The sequence below is a fragment of the Ruditapes philippinarum genome, unplaced genomic scaffold, assembly GCF_026571515.1.
Source record: "Ruditapes philippinarum isolate M1 unplaced genomic scaffold, ASM2657151v2 ctg2420_1_1_1_1, whole genome shotgun sequence".
Lineage (NCBI taxonomy): Eukaryota > Metazoa > Mollusca > Bivalvia > Venerida > Veneridae > Ruditapes > Ruditapes philippinarum.
The window spans coordinates 159,131-177,698 of record NW_026855714.1 but is presented as its reverse complement, the minus strand read 5'-3'; the positions used below and the strand labels follow the sequence as shown (position 1 = coordinate 177,698).

The following is an 18,568-nucleotide window of genomic DNA, read 5'->3' as shown; positions in this document are numbered from 1 at the left end:
TTGCGGAGGTATGAGCGGGGGCATTGTCATGTAGAAGATGGATATGCTTAAAATCAGTGAGAGGGCGTCGTTTCTTATAATACTTTTCAGTTTCTTAAGTACTACGTCTTTATAGTACTTCCCAGTGACACTTTTGCCCTTTTCACCGTCACTTTTATTGCGACTCCTTCACCAGGGAAGAAAATTGCATACAAAACTTTGCACTCAAAGAGCGTTTGGCAATTATTGGGCGTTTGTTGTGTTTAGTGGCACAGATTTTGTATACTTTTCTGACAGGCTCAAAATAATGGACACAAGTTTCATCACCTGTGACGACATTGGTCAACTGTTTTTTTGTCATATTTTGGAAACATTTGAAGCAGCTTTTTGGCCACCATTACCCGTTGCCTCTTTTGTTCATCGGTCAATAGATGTGGCACCCATATCTAGCAGAAATCTTTCTGACTTTTGAAATGCTTCTTAAATATAAAGTGAACCGTTGATAGTGATATGCCTGTCTTTCATGCAATATCACGAACTGTAAATCTGGCGTCTCCTTCAATGATATCCTTTATTTTGGAAACGATTTCGTTACGAGATGCAGATTTTGGCCTACCTGATTTTGGTGCATTTTTGATGCACTCTACACCAGACTCATATTTCTTTTTCCATTGCCTAACTGTGTCATAAGACACACAAGAAGGCCCATAAGCAGTAGAGAGTTCAGTCATCAACTGCTTCAAAGAGCAACCCAGTTTTGAGCGAGCTATGATGTAAGCCCGTATTTCATCTTTTTTGTTGACGCTTCTACCAACCATTTTTACTAAATGGCAAATTGTATGTCTTACACTTAGTCTAACATGTACATTTATACGCCGTTGTGTAGGTATTGAATTACCCTATACAGGTATTTATTGGTTTTTATCGTGTCCCATGGGGGATCACGAGGTAGAAGACAATAAGCAATTCTTTTCGAACAGCCCTCGTATAAAGTACCATACCTATTAAACCATTATGAGCTATTAGCAAAATTGAATAAAACAGAAATGAATACCCTCTGTTATGTTCTCTGTATATCTGTTGAAAGTTGTATCTTCGGGACGGAAGTACAGAAACATATATTTTTATTTTGGTGGTGTTTCGAATTTCCGAATATTGAAAAATGAATACAAGTACTAAGTATTCGATAACTTTCATTCAGTTAATAAATAATATTTAAGTTATATTATAAATTACATTTACAAATTTTTGCTGGCACCTTAAGTAAAGTTTGGGATAAAGTAGTCCCAAGCGTACCTATATAATACTAGTAGTTACAAGCTTTTTATTTGGCAAAATGCAAAACAATTTTCATGCAAAACATCAAATGGAAGCTATACTGTTTCAGGGTTTTGATGAAAATCATCGAAAAGCAGTCGTAATGTTTCGGAATTTTTATGGAAAGCTTCAAATGTAAGCGGTGTTTTGGGTTTTTTATGTGCAGAGCATTTAACGGAAGCCGTAATGTTTCACTATTCTTTATGCAAAACATGAAATGAAAGCCGCGATGTTTTGGTATTTTCTATCTAAAACATTAAACGGAATCCGTACTGTTATGGTTTAAAGTCTGACAAATAAAGCCTTAAACAAGAGGGCCATGATGACCCTGGATCACTCACCTGAGATACATTGCTACCACAGGTTAAAGCCAGTAATGAGGTTTATAATGTTTGTGCCAGTCTGCATAATTTTGTAGATGTCTGATACGAAATTCTTTATGGCAAATATCTAAGCTCTTGGCATTGTAATTCCACACAGTCTTACGTAATTCATTGTTTCACAATGTAAATCTATTTAAACAAAGTGACGACCAGGGCAACAGGGTCATGAAACCTTTCTCTCCTTATGCTTTTTGTTGAGGTTTACGTCACACCAACACAGTAAAGCTCATATGGCGACGTTCTAGCATTACTGGTGAAGGAAGACCTCGTATTCACATGAGGTAGATAATAATATATTTAATGATAGTATATATTGAACTTATGTAGACTCCTTTTTATTTTCCCGTTACAGAAATATAGTATTAGTGGAACATAAAGTCAAACAGTTTTGCAAATTTGACGCAATTTCATAAAATAGGTTAATCCAGTGGTATCCTTTGTACCAGGATTGAAAACTTAATGTCATTTTGAAGTATTAATTCAAATACATTTTATTACAAAACACATACACTTCATACATATTGCAGTATTATTTGAACAGAACGTGTTTAGAATACTTGTTTTCGCATGCTCGGTATTTCTAGTACATGCAACAACAACTTGTTTTCTTCATTTACATCACTTTATATACGCACCTGCTCTTGATTAAGTTTAAACCAATCAATATATTACATAAACAAATCAACAATACAACACATATGACATTTTATATATTTATGTTATTGTGTTTTGTTTTCATTCTCCACTGGTATTGGCGAATTATATTTGATCCAAACAGACCGTGTCTGTGATTCGTCATCTACGATTATATACACGTGAGGACATCTTGGCACCAAATGTTTCCAGCATTTGAGGTCATTATATTTTATATTTATATTTTAGTGGTTGTGTTTTTTTCACTCCGCTGATTTTGGCGAACTATATTTAGCCAAACAGCCCTTGTCTGTGATTCGTTGTCTAATGTTATATACACATGACTGCACCTTGGCACCAAATGTTTCCAGCATTTTAGTGTGGTCAACTTTGAGTATGACACAACCTCGTTCGATTTTATTTGCTTGTATTTTAACCCAGGGATATTGTTCATAACGATACCATAATTGAAAACATCGTCAATCCAGAAGAATGGTGTGGAGGATGCAGATTTATACAGAGATGGGACGATGTCGTTAAGGAACATCACGTATTGTCCCAGACAATATGGACTGTAATGTTTTGTTCCTCTAAATTGATGCGGTTCAACATACCATTTGCTGCTTTTTGCTCGGACGATTGGAGGGTTGTAGAATCGAAGGCAATGAACATGATTCTGATCAAAAGATATATCAAGCATACTGCTTTGGAAAACATTGAACAAATTTATTACAACATCATCATCTGCTTTGATGATATATTTAGCATTTCTACAACGTTCAGTCAACCATTTATATCCCATTATAGTTTTGTGTGTCAAGTTATGGTATGAATCTATGAAACTTCCTTGAAGTATATCTTCATAAAGGTTGAATTCGTCCTTTATTTTATCTTGAATGTTTGTATTATAAACACTGCCGAGGAGAAATAATACTTTGACTGTCCCGTAACTTGAATAAAATCTTGAATTACCCCATGTCTCTCTGATGATCTTTCTCCTTTGAACATTGTTTGGTGAAGACAAGACAATGATGAGAATTGTTAAGTTTTTAAATGACGAGCACAGTTCTTTATTTTCTAGAAGATAAGATGCATTTATTGTAAGTGCATATTTTGGTGTTGTAGGATTTATTAGTTCCATCAGTCCTGGCTTCAGCTTTACTTCGAAGATGTCATTCGTCAAAACTATTCCATTCTTTTTTTCCAAAAGATGACCCTCTCCGCTATTTGCACTTTCTTTGGAAGCATCACCTTTAAAGGGAATTAAAAAAAAGCAATAGTAAATAAAAGGTAATTGTGTTTTATTGAAAACATGAGTTATTTGTTCAAGTAAAACGAATAAGTTGCACTTAAATCTGTTTCAAGCTTGCATCTAGTCGGCCTGAAAATAAACATGTTCGATAGAAAACATTTCCAGTTACATACATAAAAGAGGGTTGTTCTAAAAAAGTTCGCATAATGATTATATTAAAAGGCGGCAAATCGTCAAAGCGTTTTCAAATCTATGCAAATGTAAAATCAATATATTTCCACTTAAAATGCAAAGTTCCCTACATTTTATTTTATGGGTTCATTGAGTCCATTTAGTGTAGAGGATTGAGTACCGCTCAAGCCGGTGGTAGGGGGCGTGAGGAATGTCGCACTTATTCATTATCCCTCATGTACAGACTCAATCCAACCGAATATGCGATTTTCATGTAATTTTGATGTTTTTAATGTATCCGAGGGATCACTTTTTTCCAGATATTAAAGATATTAACAGACTTTTGAAGCCGTAGTGGGTATCAAACCAGGCCATTCATAGTTGATGAACGAACATTTAAATTAGTACATGTATTAATAAATTTCAATCAAATATGACAAATTTATTCGACCATTTATATAAAAAAATACCATGTGCAAAACATGCCAAAAATTACAATTAATGACCAGAGAACCTGTAATCCAAAGTGTTTTTCAATCGCAACTACTCGGCACTATCCGTCAGTCTTCGGATAAGGACTAGTTATTGTAGATGATAGCCGAGGCAGTTCCGAATGAGTGTTTTTAAGATTGTAATATGCGAATATCCGCTGATCCATTTGTGCGTTGTAACACCATATGTAAGGAGAAAATAGATCAACCACAGGATTAAGTTTCAACTTTTAAACATTTATAAAAAAATTCATAGCTTTTTGAAAGAAAATCGAAATGTGATTCTACCCTCCTGACTTTTCTCTATATTTAACCATTTGCATCGGATTTTTATGCAGTCTTCGTCGAGATATTTTTTTCGGTCGTGGTTTCTGGTGTGCCCAAAACTTGCATTGCTTAAGAAGAAAATGTCGCTGAACGGACTCAAAATACAAAGTTTACACAAAATATTACCACCTAACGATGCTAAACATTCTAACGAACCCTTATTGAATCATTTGTCAAGATTTGGTTCAAAATAAGGAAATTGCTGGTCAAAATTGCAATCGAGCTTCTTATGTACTTAAGAGATCCATAGGTGATATGGAAAACCATCTATAAAACTACGTATCACTTATATATAATTATTGAGTAGCTAATTTAAATGAACAATTAAGGTTTAGTAGCTTTGGTTTATAAATTATTCCATGTGTATTCTAATTAAATATCACTACATCAATAGGCTTACTATCCGATGCTAGCAATAAAAATCCTAAAAATACCGAGTATATTATAATTTTTGAGTGAATACTACCGTTATGATAAATAATTCCTCTCTGAGGAAACGTTACTTGGACAAGCCAAACTATAATATATTAAACAGATGACAAATGAAATTGGCCAAATCTTTGTAAAGCTATCGTATCATATATTTTTTCCATAAATTTAGATAAACATCACTTCAAGATTCCCACACATGTATTTAATTAATAGATTTTCACTCACAGGCACAAGTATTTTCTAATTGACTGTCCTTCAGTGAATTACAAGTAATTAAACTTCTTCATACAAACTGCCGTCAAAAGAAATATTCTACTCGAGATCGTGTCGAGTAAACACCGCATAATTAAAAAACATTTGCATGGCAATGAAATTTTGACCGGTAATTTATTTTGAGCCAAATCTGAATAAATTTTCAATAAGGATTTGTTTGAATGTTGAGCATCGTTTTGTGAAAACTCTTTATTTTGAGTCCATTTAGCGACATTTTCTTCATATGCATTGCATGTTTTGGGCACACCAGAATCAACGACGGTAAAAGTATCCCGACGAAGACTGCATTGAAATCCGGAACAAAAATGGGTTAATATATGAAAGTCAGGAGAGTCGAATCACATTTCGATTTTTTTTAAAAAGCTTTGAATTAATTATGTGTTTAAAAAGTTGAAAACTTACCCTGTGATTTTCTCCTTAAAATTTTGGTGTTACAGCGCTCATCAGCGGAAATTCACATACATTTGTATATTGTTTACCGATGCTCAATTTTGAGATCCATATGGGGGCCAAAAATGTGTTCCGGCTGCTCCGGCTATCTTACTAACTTCACAAATACATTTTTCAGTTGCCATGTCATAATTGTGAAAATCACAAATAATATTTTATCTTTGTTAAGATCCTTACCAATTATTCCATGTGTACTGTCGTTCATTGTATAATTTAATACAGCCTTCCTGGTTTTGTCAACTAATAAAACGTTAATACCAACGACCAAAAAGATACATAAAACAAATAATTTCACTGAATATCTGATTAATTTCGTTTTCATTTTTATTTACTTCTTTACATTCGTGCGTACTAATCAAATATAAATTTGTTGTCAACAACATCTGTCTATATCACGTGGTGTGTAACGTTACTTTTGTTGTTTCGCAAGCAGTATTTTTGCCTCGATTTTTTTTTTGCCTAAATGTTTTATTTCTTTGAGAAAAGCGGGCCAAATTGATAATTTCTACTTGACATTTGAAGCAGTTTCATTGCTCATAATCTTTGTAAACTGTCGCAAAAAGTCACACCGTTTGGCGAAATTTTGTGAAGGAATATATTAGAACATTCTGATGGGTTGCCAACGGACATAGTCATACCGACAACCGTTTTGGCTGGACCAAAATTTCAGATTATTCCAAAATAGTGATAATTAAAGTTTTTGAACTGATAGATTTATCACTTTATCATTGCTCACTGTTAAAGAAAATATATATTGAAATAAAATCTGTCAGTTGCTTGTTGGGAATTATCTGTACAAATGATCGTACAGCACAATCATGTTATCTGCCACTTTTCATTAAATGTATATACATGTATTATAAACATGTGTTACTATATTCAGTAAAACAACTATCATGTGCTTTCAATACATATTAATCAAAAACCTCGAAGTAGATATTTGAAATATACAAGTTAAATTAGTATAATACATAGAGGATATTCAAGTTTTGTCTATAAATACATGATTTATTTTCATCGAGTGGTATGAAAATAAATGTTTCATGAGTGGCGGTAGCCACGAGTGAAATATGGTAATTTTCAGGCCACAAGATGAAAATAAATCATGTATTTATAGAAAAAACTTGAATTTTCTGTTTTTATTATGTACATATTCCTCTTTTTTGACATTAAAATTTGAAAGACTTTCCCTTAAATTTTGTGTACTGGCAGAATTTAAAAGAAAGTAGTCCGGCAAGACACCAGTGAAAATACGGAAAATATGTTTCACTGCAGTGAAAAATAAATTTTTACAGTGAAAATACGGAAAATGAAAATACGCATTTTATTTCATCAATATTTCTCAATATTTCATTTCTAAGTATATAATAAATTTATTTTTTTTCTCTGTATACGGACTACATATTTTGATAAAGAACTTAGAAGTGTAGCACATTTCACATATGAATGGATATTTCAAACTGAACGTTTACGTTTTCGCTTTTATTCCAATTTGCTACTAACATAAATTAGTTTTATTGTAGCGACATAATTTTATGTACATAGAATATAATTGTTTTTCAAAACACCCGGCCACGTCGGGCCTGCAAGTCACTTAAAGAAGCATTTTCAAAGACTTTGAATCATTTACATATAAACTAATAATATATACATTCACGAAAGACAATGTAATAGAGATACATGTACAGTTTACACATCTTTAGGATAAAGACTTTTAAAACATTTTTTTCCATCCATAGTTTCAACTAAGTATTTAACAACAAACACATAATAATAAATCACACCTTGAAAAATGAAATGATTCAACAGTTAAGATAGCAGACATTTTCACAAAAAATCTTACGATAATATAACATAATTTTCAAGAAATACAGCGTTTCATTGGATTTATTTGGCCTCATAATCACTCACTTTATTACGTCACTATGCCGTTCTATGAAGTACTATGAAAAATAGAAGTCGACTATAAAAAGAAATTCGATATAGTATCGACTTTTCTTCTTGCACACAATTTTCAAGAAATACATCGCTCCCGTCGAAGCACTATATACATACACGCCCGGCAAACTGTCGCTCCACTTCGAAATTGTGGTGTACGGTAAAACGAGCGAACGGCATTTCCGAGATAGAGCGGAAGGCCGATTTAAACGGCTAATTGTAAGTATTGTTTATGTTTTTGTCTTGTTATTCATTTAAGTTGTATTTTTTTCGAAAAACGGAAAATGTAGTTCCTTGTAGGATTGATTTAGGCTTCCAATTATCTAATCTGTTACAAAAACAAAGTTATATTAAGCCCGGGAGAACTTTTCTCCCTGACGAAGCGAACGACGATTTGTAGAATATTGAACTTCCCAACCATAGAAATGCCATACCCTTCGGATTTCTTGAAAATGTGTATTAGTAAAATATCAACCCGTAATAAGAACATGTCCTTTGTGCAACATAAATTACTCCCGAAGGATTTCTTAAATTTGTAAATCGATATTTTTCGAAAGTAGTGGAGCCAAAGGGCAAAAGATGGAGCAAAAGGTTCGATGCTGAGCGCAAGGTGATATTAATTTGACGTATTAGGAGAAGCGTAGTCTATGATTTATTATATATGATAGCTATAGAAGCTATAGAAGTTAAAATAGACATGATCAAGTGTTGAGACCGAGATATATATATATACCTTTTAAAGACAACTAATGAAGTGTGATATCCTTTCAACAACTATAGCTTTATAAATGTAATCGCGAAGGTGTTACCTATGGCTGCCATGTAGATTCCATTATTTGAGTTCCAAATTTGGATGAGGCCAGACCATTGAATCATACACATGTTTGCATGGCATAATACAGGATGCCACTTATTCGAGGTCAATCATGATTTTTGGCACGGTTATGTACATTTAAAAACGTGTGTCCGTGCAAATTCGACAAAATCGAATATTTTCAGTTCTATCGCGAACAAATGTTTACGAGCAGGTACGTGTAACGCAATTGTTCACGCCATTTTGAAATGTTATGTTATGTTTGAAAATTTAAGCATATTGGGCCTATTGAAATAGTACGGTTTTATATAACGTTTCCTAGAAGCTAGGAAAAAAGGACATTTGAGAATATAATGAAACTCGTCTCCCAAATCGTTTAGTTGACAGTGTTGGCACTTTCGTTCAGCATGTTGGACAAAAGACTGCCTCCACCTGCCTGTTTCTATAGGGAGCCTGTGGTTACCTGTTCTTAAGTGAAAAAGGTCAATCTAAGATAATTAGGTAATGCAATGAGGTACTGTTCGAAATTATTATCGGATTTGAATGATTGGTATGTCAGACCTTTAGAAGAACCTGTAAGTGAACTATTCCAGGTTTGCAAGAATTGGTCAATTAATGTACGTTTTATTGTCATACTGAAATTTTTAAGATTGATATTCATTTGGTTTTCCCATATTTATGTGTTACCTGTATTATTTAAAATTTGTTTAATACACTGTGACCATTTAAAACTTGTGTCAGAATTGAGCATTATATCATAACATACTTTAGAAATTTTATTTCTGTTACCCATAACTAATTTACACCAATAATTAACCATCCTCGATTTAATGACTATGTCCATTGGATAGCGCCCAAGCTCTCCGTATAGCATATATAATGGTGTACTTTTTTTGCTTTTAGTAATAGTTCTTAGGAAGTTATTTTGTACCGTTTCAATTAAATCTAGATTTTCGAATCCCCAAACTTCGCAGTTAAAAGTAAGTACATGTATAGGAACAATAGTTTGGTCAAATAATTTCAACTGTAAATCAATTGGGATATCAAGATTAAATATTTTTGAATAAAGTATATGCATTGCTTTATTTGCTTGATTTACTAAATATTTTCTAGCATTACGAAATCTTCCAGAAGCTGAGAAAAGTACTCCTAAGTATTTATATTCCTTTATTATTTCAATAGAAGGAAGCGGAAATTACCGGGTTTATTCGATCCAAATATTATTATTATGGTTTTACTTTTATTTATTGTAAGTTTCCATTTAGAGCAATATTCGTAAAAGTCGTTCAATAATTTTTGTAATGATTCAGGACTATCACTTACAATTATTGTATCATCCGCATATAGTAACACAAATAGTTTAAGGTAAAGGTCAGCTTGAATATTTTGTCGTTCAATTATAATGCCATCATTGGTTAAACCAAGATGCGATTCTAGGTCGTTTAGATAAATAGAGAATAACGCTGGAGACAAATTTTCCCCACAGTTACTTTTAAAAAATGGGGATGTAATATCGTTTACAGAAATACATGATTTAATACCTGAATACATGTTTAAAATAATGTTATAAAATTTTCCATCGATCCCATTCTTAATTAATTTGCCCCAGAGGCCAGTCCTCCATATTTTATCAAAGGCTAAAAAAAGGTCTATGAATGCGCAAAACAATTTCTTTTTCTGAGATTTTAAAACATCTATTAAAAATTTAAGTGTAAAAATATGATCTGTTGTTGAGTAATTTGCCCTGAAACCAGCTTGGTTCTCTTTTAATATATTATTTCTCTCTAAAAAGGTAGACATTCTCTCATTAAGTATAGCAGTGAAGATTTTACCTAGACAGCTTAAAATAGTTATTGGCCTAAAATTTTCTGGGTTTAAAGGTGAGCCTTTCTTTTTATAGATAGGTTTAATGGTCCCAATAAGCCAGGTATCGGGTATAATTCCTGAGTTAAAGATCATGTTAAAAAATAAACAATAAATTGGAAGCATTAAGTGTTTTGTACATTTTATATATTCATTGATAATATTATCTTGGGGGGATGATGTCTTTGAGTTCTTACATTTATTAATAACCATATTTATTTCTACGGTAGTGATTGGGCAGTTTAAACATTCGGTATCATATTGTGCACTTTGGTCTTGATTTATGAATGAATCTCCATTATGACTTTCATCGTAATTAATTTTTCGAAAATGGTCATACAGATCTTGGATATCGGGCATTTTATCGTGTGTATCTATATTAAAATTCTTCGATTCTTCTGTCTATTTTAACTTTATAGCTTTCATATATAATAAATGATCATAGACTACGCTTCTCCTAATACGTCAAATTAATATCGCCTTGCGCTCAACATCGAACCTTTTGCTCCATCTCTTGCCCTTTGGCTCCACTACTTTCGAAAAATATATATTTACAAATTTAAGAAATCTGTAAATGAGTAATTTCAGGGCTGGGAATCAAAACTGCGTCGTATCCTACAAAATGTAAACAAACGCCGCCATCTTGGAACGAAAAATGTATGTTTTTGTTTATAACTCTTTTTGTTGGAAATGACTGCAAACCAGATATATGTATTAACACGCTACACTATTTTCCGCTTCGTTCGGTATATGTTGCTTACACAACTATTTTGTAAAACAAAAGTTATAGCGAACTTGCAACTCGAAGCGGGGCAGAATTTTTATTAAAATGTGTGGATACGACGCAGTTCATATTGCTTTATCTATCGTTTTTTCCTTCAAATCAATTATATATTCGTTTCCGAGTTCACCATAAACTTTGAAATATAATTTTGCATCATTTACTAAAATTTCATTAAAAAGAGATGTTTATTTTCTAAGAAAATAATGATTTTTACGAAATGATACGACGCAGTTGAAAATAAAATATGATACGACGCAGTTGTATTTTTGGCAGTCTTTTCAACAGGGATAATTTTGGCAATATATTTCTATTTTATGGAATTATCACTTGCGCTAGATAAAAAAAACCAGATCATTTGCGGTGTATAGCAATGTTCTGTTGCTTTTGGTTATTAAGAATACATTGTGTCATGTCCAATATAACATATAATTTGAAAGTTTACATTGCGGAAGCTACTTTTCAGTTAAACATGAACATGTTACCTAATTGATCATTTTATCTGAAATATGTTCTTATATTTTCCTGTATGTTCAATATTATCCCTATTTTTTTTGCAAAAAAAATGTAGAAATCTATTAACTTGAATTCATTTTGGCTAGCTACGCTCTAACTGCATGTTCTGGGTAATGACTTCTTTTCAAACTTTCACTCTACACATTAGCTTTACTAGGGGCGAGGACCTCAGGTGCGCCTTTGTGCATTATTTCAGGCAAAATGTTGCACCTGCAGAGAACCATCGACATTTTTAAACTAGCTTGATAGGTTTTCCACATGAAAGAATAAAAGTTCCTGGTGGTTTTCGAATTCATAGCAGTTCAGTCCAAGCGATTTGAATTCAGTAAACATAAACAGCTCGGCCTCGGTCGGACACACCTGTCTGATTTGTTTTTTCAACAAAATTTGTTAACGTCAGCTGTACAAATAAGCAGCTTTTTTATGAACTTCTGGCGTGAAGTTTTAAGATTATAAATATTTGAATTAATTATAAAGAGAATAACATTTAAATTTCTTATTTCGGTATGACTAACAGAGAAATTTTCAATGTAAACAGGGGGTAATCCTCTGTGAAGTCGTTTTCTGAAAACTTTTGTTTAAGTTTTCAGGCAATTCATTATCAAATAAAAATCACACTTTAGTATGAAGGTATGTTAAGATGTCATGTCTCTAGTCTGTTGAAAATTCGGTGCGATAATCTGACCTAAATTTTCTGTTCAATATTGTGAAAACTTCTTCAATACTGTTGAAAGATCATGTCTGCCTATATCTGTATCAAATTTATCGGTGCACAGCGTAAAAATACCTTTGCAAAACGGACACTTTCTTTACAAAATAATTTGTAGTTGTATCATATGTAACTCGATTTTGAAAATTTAAAGTTTTTTGATGGAGAAGAATGATACTTAAGTGCAAATATAAAAAATACATTCCGTAGACCTTTCCCAACGGCGATAAAGAAATGCAATACGACAAAATCAGCGGTAAAGTTCTCGGCGCTGAACATAAAATGACTAAACGGAACGCATAACCTACTCGCAAAAATATATTGTAGCTTAACCATTTATAATATAATTTTAAAAATTTAATGTTCAGTTTCAAATAATAAAGCTCATCTGTCCTCACCGATTATTAAGAAAATGAATACAATAAAATCGGCACGTAAAAGACATAAGTAATAACGGAATTGACAGAAATTATTGCTAATTACAAGTAACAAAGATAGGCATGCAATTTGCGCATAGCTCTCTCCCGATAGCGAGAGACCTTTTCAAAATTTGTAATTCTTTCTCTTTTTTTATAAAAAAAGTAATTCCTGATTAATACAGGGTCCAGGAGAGGTTACACTGGAATATTGAATTTTGTATCAAAAATAGTAATCACTCCTATTTCGAACTCATGGGAACAAGTTTATAAGCATGCTAAGGCAACACTAGAACACGTTGTCATATGGGTGTGCGATCACGTGCTTCAATGCATATTGCATTTGGCACAGTTTTTCGGAATTTGTAGATGCTTATGGTAGGTACTAGAATGCGACCGAAAAATGCAGCCTTAATAGAATTGTATTACATTTCCATTTTTATGAAACCAATGAGTGACATCTGCTTTTGACTTAAGTCGTGAACAAGAAATGTTGTTGGACGTTATTAGCATACCTAGCACATAATTTAAAAAGTTTAACCAATATGCAGCCTGCAATGAAAATACAACTGCGTCGTATCATATTTAATTTTCAACTGCGTCGTATCATTTCGTAAAAGTCATTATTTTCTTAGAAAATAAACATCTCTTTTTAATGAAAGTTTAGTAAATGATGCAAAATTATGTTTTGAAGTTTATGTTGAACTCTGAAAACGAGTATATAATTGATTTGAAGGAAAAAACGATAGATAAAGCAATATGAACTGCGTCGTATCCACACATTTTAATAAAAATTCTGCCCCGCTTCGAGTTGCAAGTTCGCTATAACTTTTGTTTTACAAAATAGTTGTGTAAGCAACATATACCGAACGAAGCGGAAAATAGTGTAGCGTGTTAATACATATATTTGGTTTGCAGTCATTTCCAACAAAATGAGTTATAAACAAAAACATACATTTTTCGCTCCAAGATGGCGGCGTTTGTTTACATTTTGTAGGATACGACGCAGTTTTGATTCCCAGCCCTGAATTTATGTTGCACAAAGGACAAGAACCATAACTCTATCTAAAGTAATTACAGAGTTATTGCCCTTTGTTGCTTTTCCATTGCTTTTTTTTGTCCGGACCATAACTTGAAGACTAATAGTTTGAATTCAATATAACTACATGTACAATAGTCAAGCACATTGAGAGGAAGTGCAGTGCATAAGAACAATAACTCTATCTTGACTAATTACAGAGTTATTGTCCTTTGTTACTTTTCCTTGTCCGGGGCATAACTTGAAAACAACTGGTTGGAATTTCAACAACTTCATACAATTGTCAAACACAATAAGGGGAAGTGCAGTGCACAAGAACCATAACTCTATCTAAAGTAATTACAGAGTTATTGCCATTTGTTACTTTTCCATAGATTTTTTTGTCCGGACCATAACTTGAAGACTAATGATTGGAATTCAAAATAACTACATGTACATACAATGGTCAAGCACATTGAGAGGAAGTGCAGTGCATAAGAACCATAACTCTATCTTGACTAATTACAGAGTAATTGCCCTTTGTTACTTTTCCTTGTCCGGGGCACAACTTGAAAACTACTAGTTGGAATTCAAAACAACTTCATACAATTGTCAAACACAATAAGGGGAAGTGCAGTACACAAGAAACATAACTCTATCTAAAGTAATTACAGAGTTATTGCCCTTTGTTACTTTTCCATTGCCTTTTTTGTCCGGACCATAACTTGAAGACTAATGGTTTGAATTCAATATAACTTCATACAATGGTCAAGCACATTGAGAGAAAGTGCAGTGCACAAGAACCATAACTCCATCTTGACTAATTACAGAGTTATTGCCCTTTGTTACTTTTCCTTGTCCAGAGCATAACTTGAAAAATACTGTTTGGAATTCAATACAACTCCATACAGTTGTCAAGGACATTAAAAGGAAGTGCAGTGCACAAGAGCCATAACTCCATTTTGATAAAATACAGAGTTATTGCCCTTTGATGCTTTTCCATATCAGGAGCATAACTTAAAACGTACTGGTTGGAATTCAAAACAACTTCATACAATAGTCAAGCACAATAAGAGGAAGTGCAGTGCACAAGAACTATAACTCTATCTTCAGTATTTATAGAGTTATTGCCCTTTGTTCCTTTTCTTTGTCTTTCTGGACTTATTAGAAGGTAATTCAATTTAACTTCATCAATGGCCAACCACATTGAAAGGAAATGCAACATATAAGAACCACAACTATCTTTAATTGCCCACAACCATAACTCTATATTTCAATTCTTTTACAAAGTATTCTGTTACTAGTAACATCCTCATTTCCGAAGCAGTCTTGTGGGGGTATTAATTACATTTAGTGATAGTTCTAGTAAATATCGTTTTAAACATCAAATAAACACGTTTCTCAGATGCCAAAGTAAGAAAAGGGCTGTACTCAATTGAAAAGTGCCTTACGTCAAGTTAAATTCTTAAGATATACAAAAATGGTATCGGGCCCACCGCACTGCGTTGCGATCGAATCCACTGCTGTCTGCGACGGAAACATTTTTTGTCATTTATTTTATAAACAGGCAATAATAATTTACAAATTTTCCAAATTATGGTTAATTTGTGAAAGTATCATTCATTCGATGTCATGCCGATGTACGTATTATGGGGTCGTTTTGCACACATTTGTACGTGTTTTAAAGGGAAAGACAAGGTTAGAATAAAAACTTGATTTCAGAAAAAGAATACTATAAATAATAAATCTGCAAATTTTCTGCCGCCAAATAATGATATTAAACGAATGAGAACAAAATTTAAATCGCTAAATGACCGATTTCTACAAATCAGTAGGCGCGGCCATGTTTGTGTATTGGCCGTATAAAAACAGGTGCGCGTGATGTCATTTCCCCACATCTTAATCTAGTAGAATCGTAGCGAAATATTAATATAATAAAGTATTGACCAGACAAATTAATTTTGACAGGAGGTATAGAGGAGATTTTTTTGGTTCAAAATACGTAAAAAATATCCAAAAATAATAAATACAAATGTAATGAAAAATAAAGAAACAAATAAAAAATCAACGTCTACCGGTCGCACAACTTCAGGCCAGTGATGCCCCGTTACTATGTTCATTTAAGTCTCATCTTAATGTAATTAAACAAGATTTCACAGATTTAATAAATACACATGTTATTATTTAACAAAGTTTCACAATCAAATAATGCAATTAAATAAACAAACGCACCAACGAATATTTGGCTGTTAATTATTGAACGGCGATAATTGTCATTATTATACAAATCCTACTTAATAGTACATGTAATTAAATTTTTGCAGTTTGATTCTGACTTTCAAATTAAAAGGTGTGAACATATGTTATAATTGATGTACACATTTCAAAAATATAAGCAACTATTTTGAAAAGTAAATTTTTAACATGTCTGTCAACTTTTGTGTGTATTTGCGTTTATTTATACTCGCCACCGGTTGCCCATATGGGCGAGCCCTCCAGAAGAGTATTAGTCATTTTATTTTTCGGAGGATAGTGCAATTACAGATACAGAAAGATGCCCCAGTTCCAGAAGCTTCTCCTGGTTCTTTAGCGTGCCAAGTGTTTAAGCACCCATACACGGGACCTCGATTTAAAGTCTCATCCGAAAGACTGATTAGTAATTTTAGTTGGCCAGCCCGGGAATCGAACCCACAATGTCGAGATTACAAGTCTCGCGCTCTAACCGATTGAGCTATGCGGGCCTGGCATACTTATGATGCTGCGTGGTATTTATTTACATCGTAATCGTTGCCTAATATTAACTGCAGGCAAAACATTTTTATTGGCTGCTCAAAACTCTAATTTGCATAATTTATTCACACAATTGCTGGTTCTTACTACTTATGTCTAATACTGTGCATTATCCATTTTAATTGTACCTAATTTGCGCCAAATGTTCCTGTCACACTGTTGTACTACGATTTTTATTTGCTCCTTGTATGCCTCTGTGCCGACAGACCCTTTGATCATGCACAATGTTGCCCTGATTGGTTAATCACCCTTGTCAAATATTCTAATGACGAAATGACATCTATTTTTTTTACGCTTCATCAGTGAACTGAATTACCATTATACTGTAAATAACAGCATTTCATAAAATAGCAACACATTTTTTGTTTTCAGTTACCAATAATCATTTTAATATTAAGTAGATTTATGATTTTTTGTTTTCATTGGATTTAAATTTACGGTAGTAGAAATGCGTATCTGTGTGGGAAAGGGACTGTGTAAGTAGATAACGTGGAAAAAAAAGCTATAAAGAACTGGATAAAACCGGAGAATATGCATAATTTACAGGGAATGGGCAACCTGTTGCTGTTGGTACTAATTTTGACTGGATGCCTATAAAACCAACCTCTTACGGACAGTTTTGTTTTCATACGATATTAGTCTGGCTGGCCGATTTTCCTGCGCCATTCTCATTTTTAGCGTCGCGTCCGCAGCAGATCTCTGCATATTGGATTAGTTGATATTTTACGCTGAAAAAAAGACTACATGACGGCGATGTACCCTATTCGGACAGCTTGTCTATCGAAAATTAAGTACCCCAAAATAAAAGGATATATCGTCAATTTTGAAGAAGTTTCTCATGTGCGATTGGTTTATCTTTGAAAATTAAGCAGTCATTGCTTAAATCATGTGGTGGAATCATCAGCAAGCTTGAAAATCGGACAAATGATAATTAATGTCTCGGCGTCTTCAATTAATTAATTAAACAAATTCAGTTCCATATGATGTTTTCATAAATAATATATAATGTACGCAATACGATTTATAAGTTCTTCATCAAGATATATTTCAGTTGTACCAGCGTGTACACCTATACCGGAAGTGGGTGTAACACGTCACAATCTCGGTCTCGTCTGTCTCGCGAGAGTGACAGAACGCCAAAAATGGTGGCACCCATGAACTTATTTCTCAAGTAAAAATAGTGTCCTTAAAACACGAATGTCTCACTTATAGGGTTTTTGATGTCAACAGAAAAACTGTAATGGTACCTCTTTTTAAATCATGAATATTTATATTAGACAGACATCAATCCATCCATTCCTATTCCTTTAACCAAAATTAGACAAAAGTGGCATCCCCTCATCAAACTGTATAGAAGTGTTTGCATAAACTGCAATGAATTGCTACGTGTCCGTGTAATGATTGAAAAAGTACATATGTGGGCTCCACTCGCTCCAGTCTCACTGAGTGTTTCAAGTAAAACATTTAAACATAAAACAAAATTCAGTCATATACTTTCCGACAACAGCAAAAGGCCATATCGAGGGTTCAAAGGTAAAAGGTTATAACTGCCACTCTTGCCGAAATTGACTTTTTATGTTTTTTATAATGTACTTATTGTCCTTTATGTCTGACGAAAATATTATATAAATATTCAATCCTTATAAGGCAAAAAATTAAAAAGTATTTTGTAATAACTTCTTTTCTACAAATTATTTAGTGGGGGGGTAAAAGGTTTCTAAGTGTACTTATTACCTGTTGTTTACTTATTGTTCCACATGTTGTGAAGAATCTGTAGTGGAAAAAGGTTATAACTTGATTTTATCACCTTTTCCCCCTGACAGAATGCTGCATTCATACAGTTCACAGGCACTGTCTGTTATCTCTTTTCCACGAAATTTCTCTTTTAGAATTTTATGCAGCGCGAGAATATAACCGAATATGAAGACAGAAAATATTCAGTACATACTGGTCAATGGGTGATTACATAAGTCAGAGGCAATTCATTGTTTTCCATGTTGCCAATAAAGAACCAG

The 18,568-nt window shown here is 33.2% G+C and overlaps 1 protein-coding gene and 1 non-coding gene across 2 annotated transcripts; both read right to left on the bottom strand.

The window, feature by feature from the left end:
- Positions 1 to 2,550: 2,550 nt before the first annotated feature.
- LOC132744176 (beta-1,3-galactosyltransferase 1-like) lies at positions 2,551 to 6,047 on the bottom strand. The gene is made up of 2 exons (XM_060732796.1): positions 5,886 to 6,047; positions 2,551 to 3,563 (listed from the first exon to the last, which is right to left on the bottom strand). The coding sequence occupies exons 1-2, from the start codon at positions 6,028 to 6,030 to the stop codon at positions 2,551 to 2,553; spliced, it is 1,158 nt and encodes a 385-aa protein (XP_060588779.1). The 5' UTR covers positions 6,031 to 6,047.
- Positions 6,048 to 16,430: 10,383 nt separating this feature from the next.
- Trnat-ugu (transfer RNA threonine (anticodon UGU)) lies at positions 16,431 to 16,505 on the bottom strand. The gene has a single exon. It is a non-coding gene; the product is annotated as a tRNA-Thr (tRNA).
- Between the last annotated feature and the right edge of the window lie 2,063 nt (positions 16,506 to 18,568).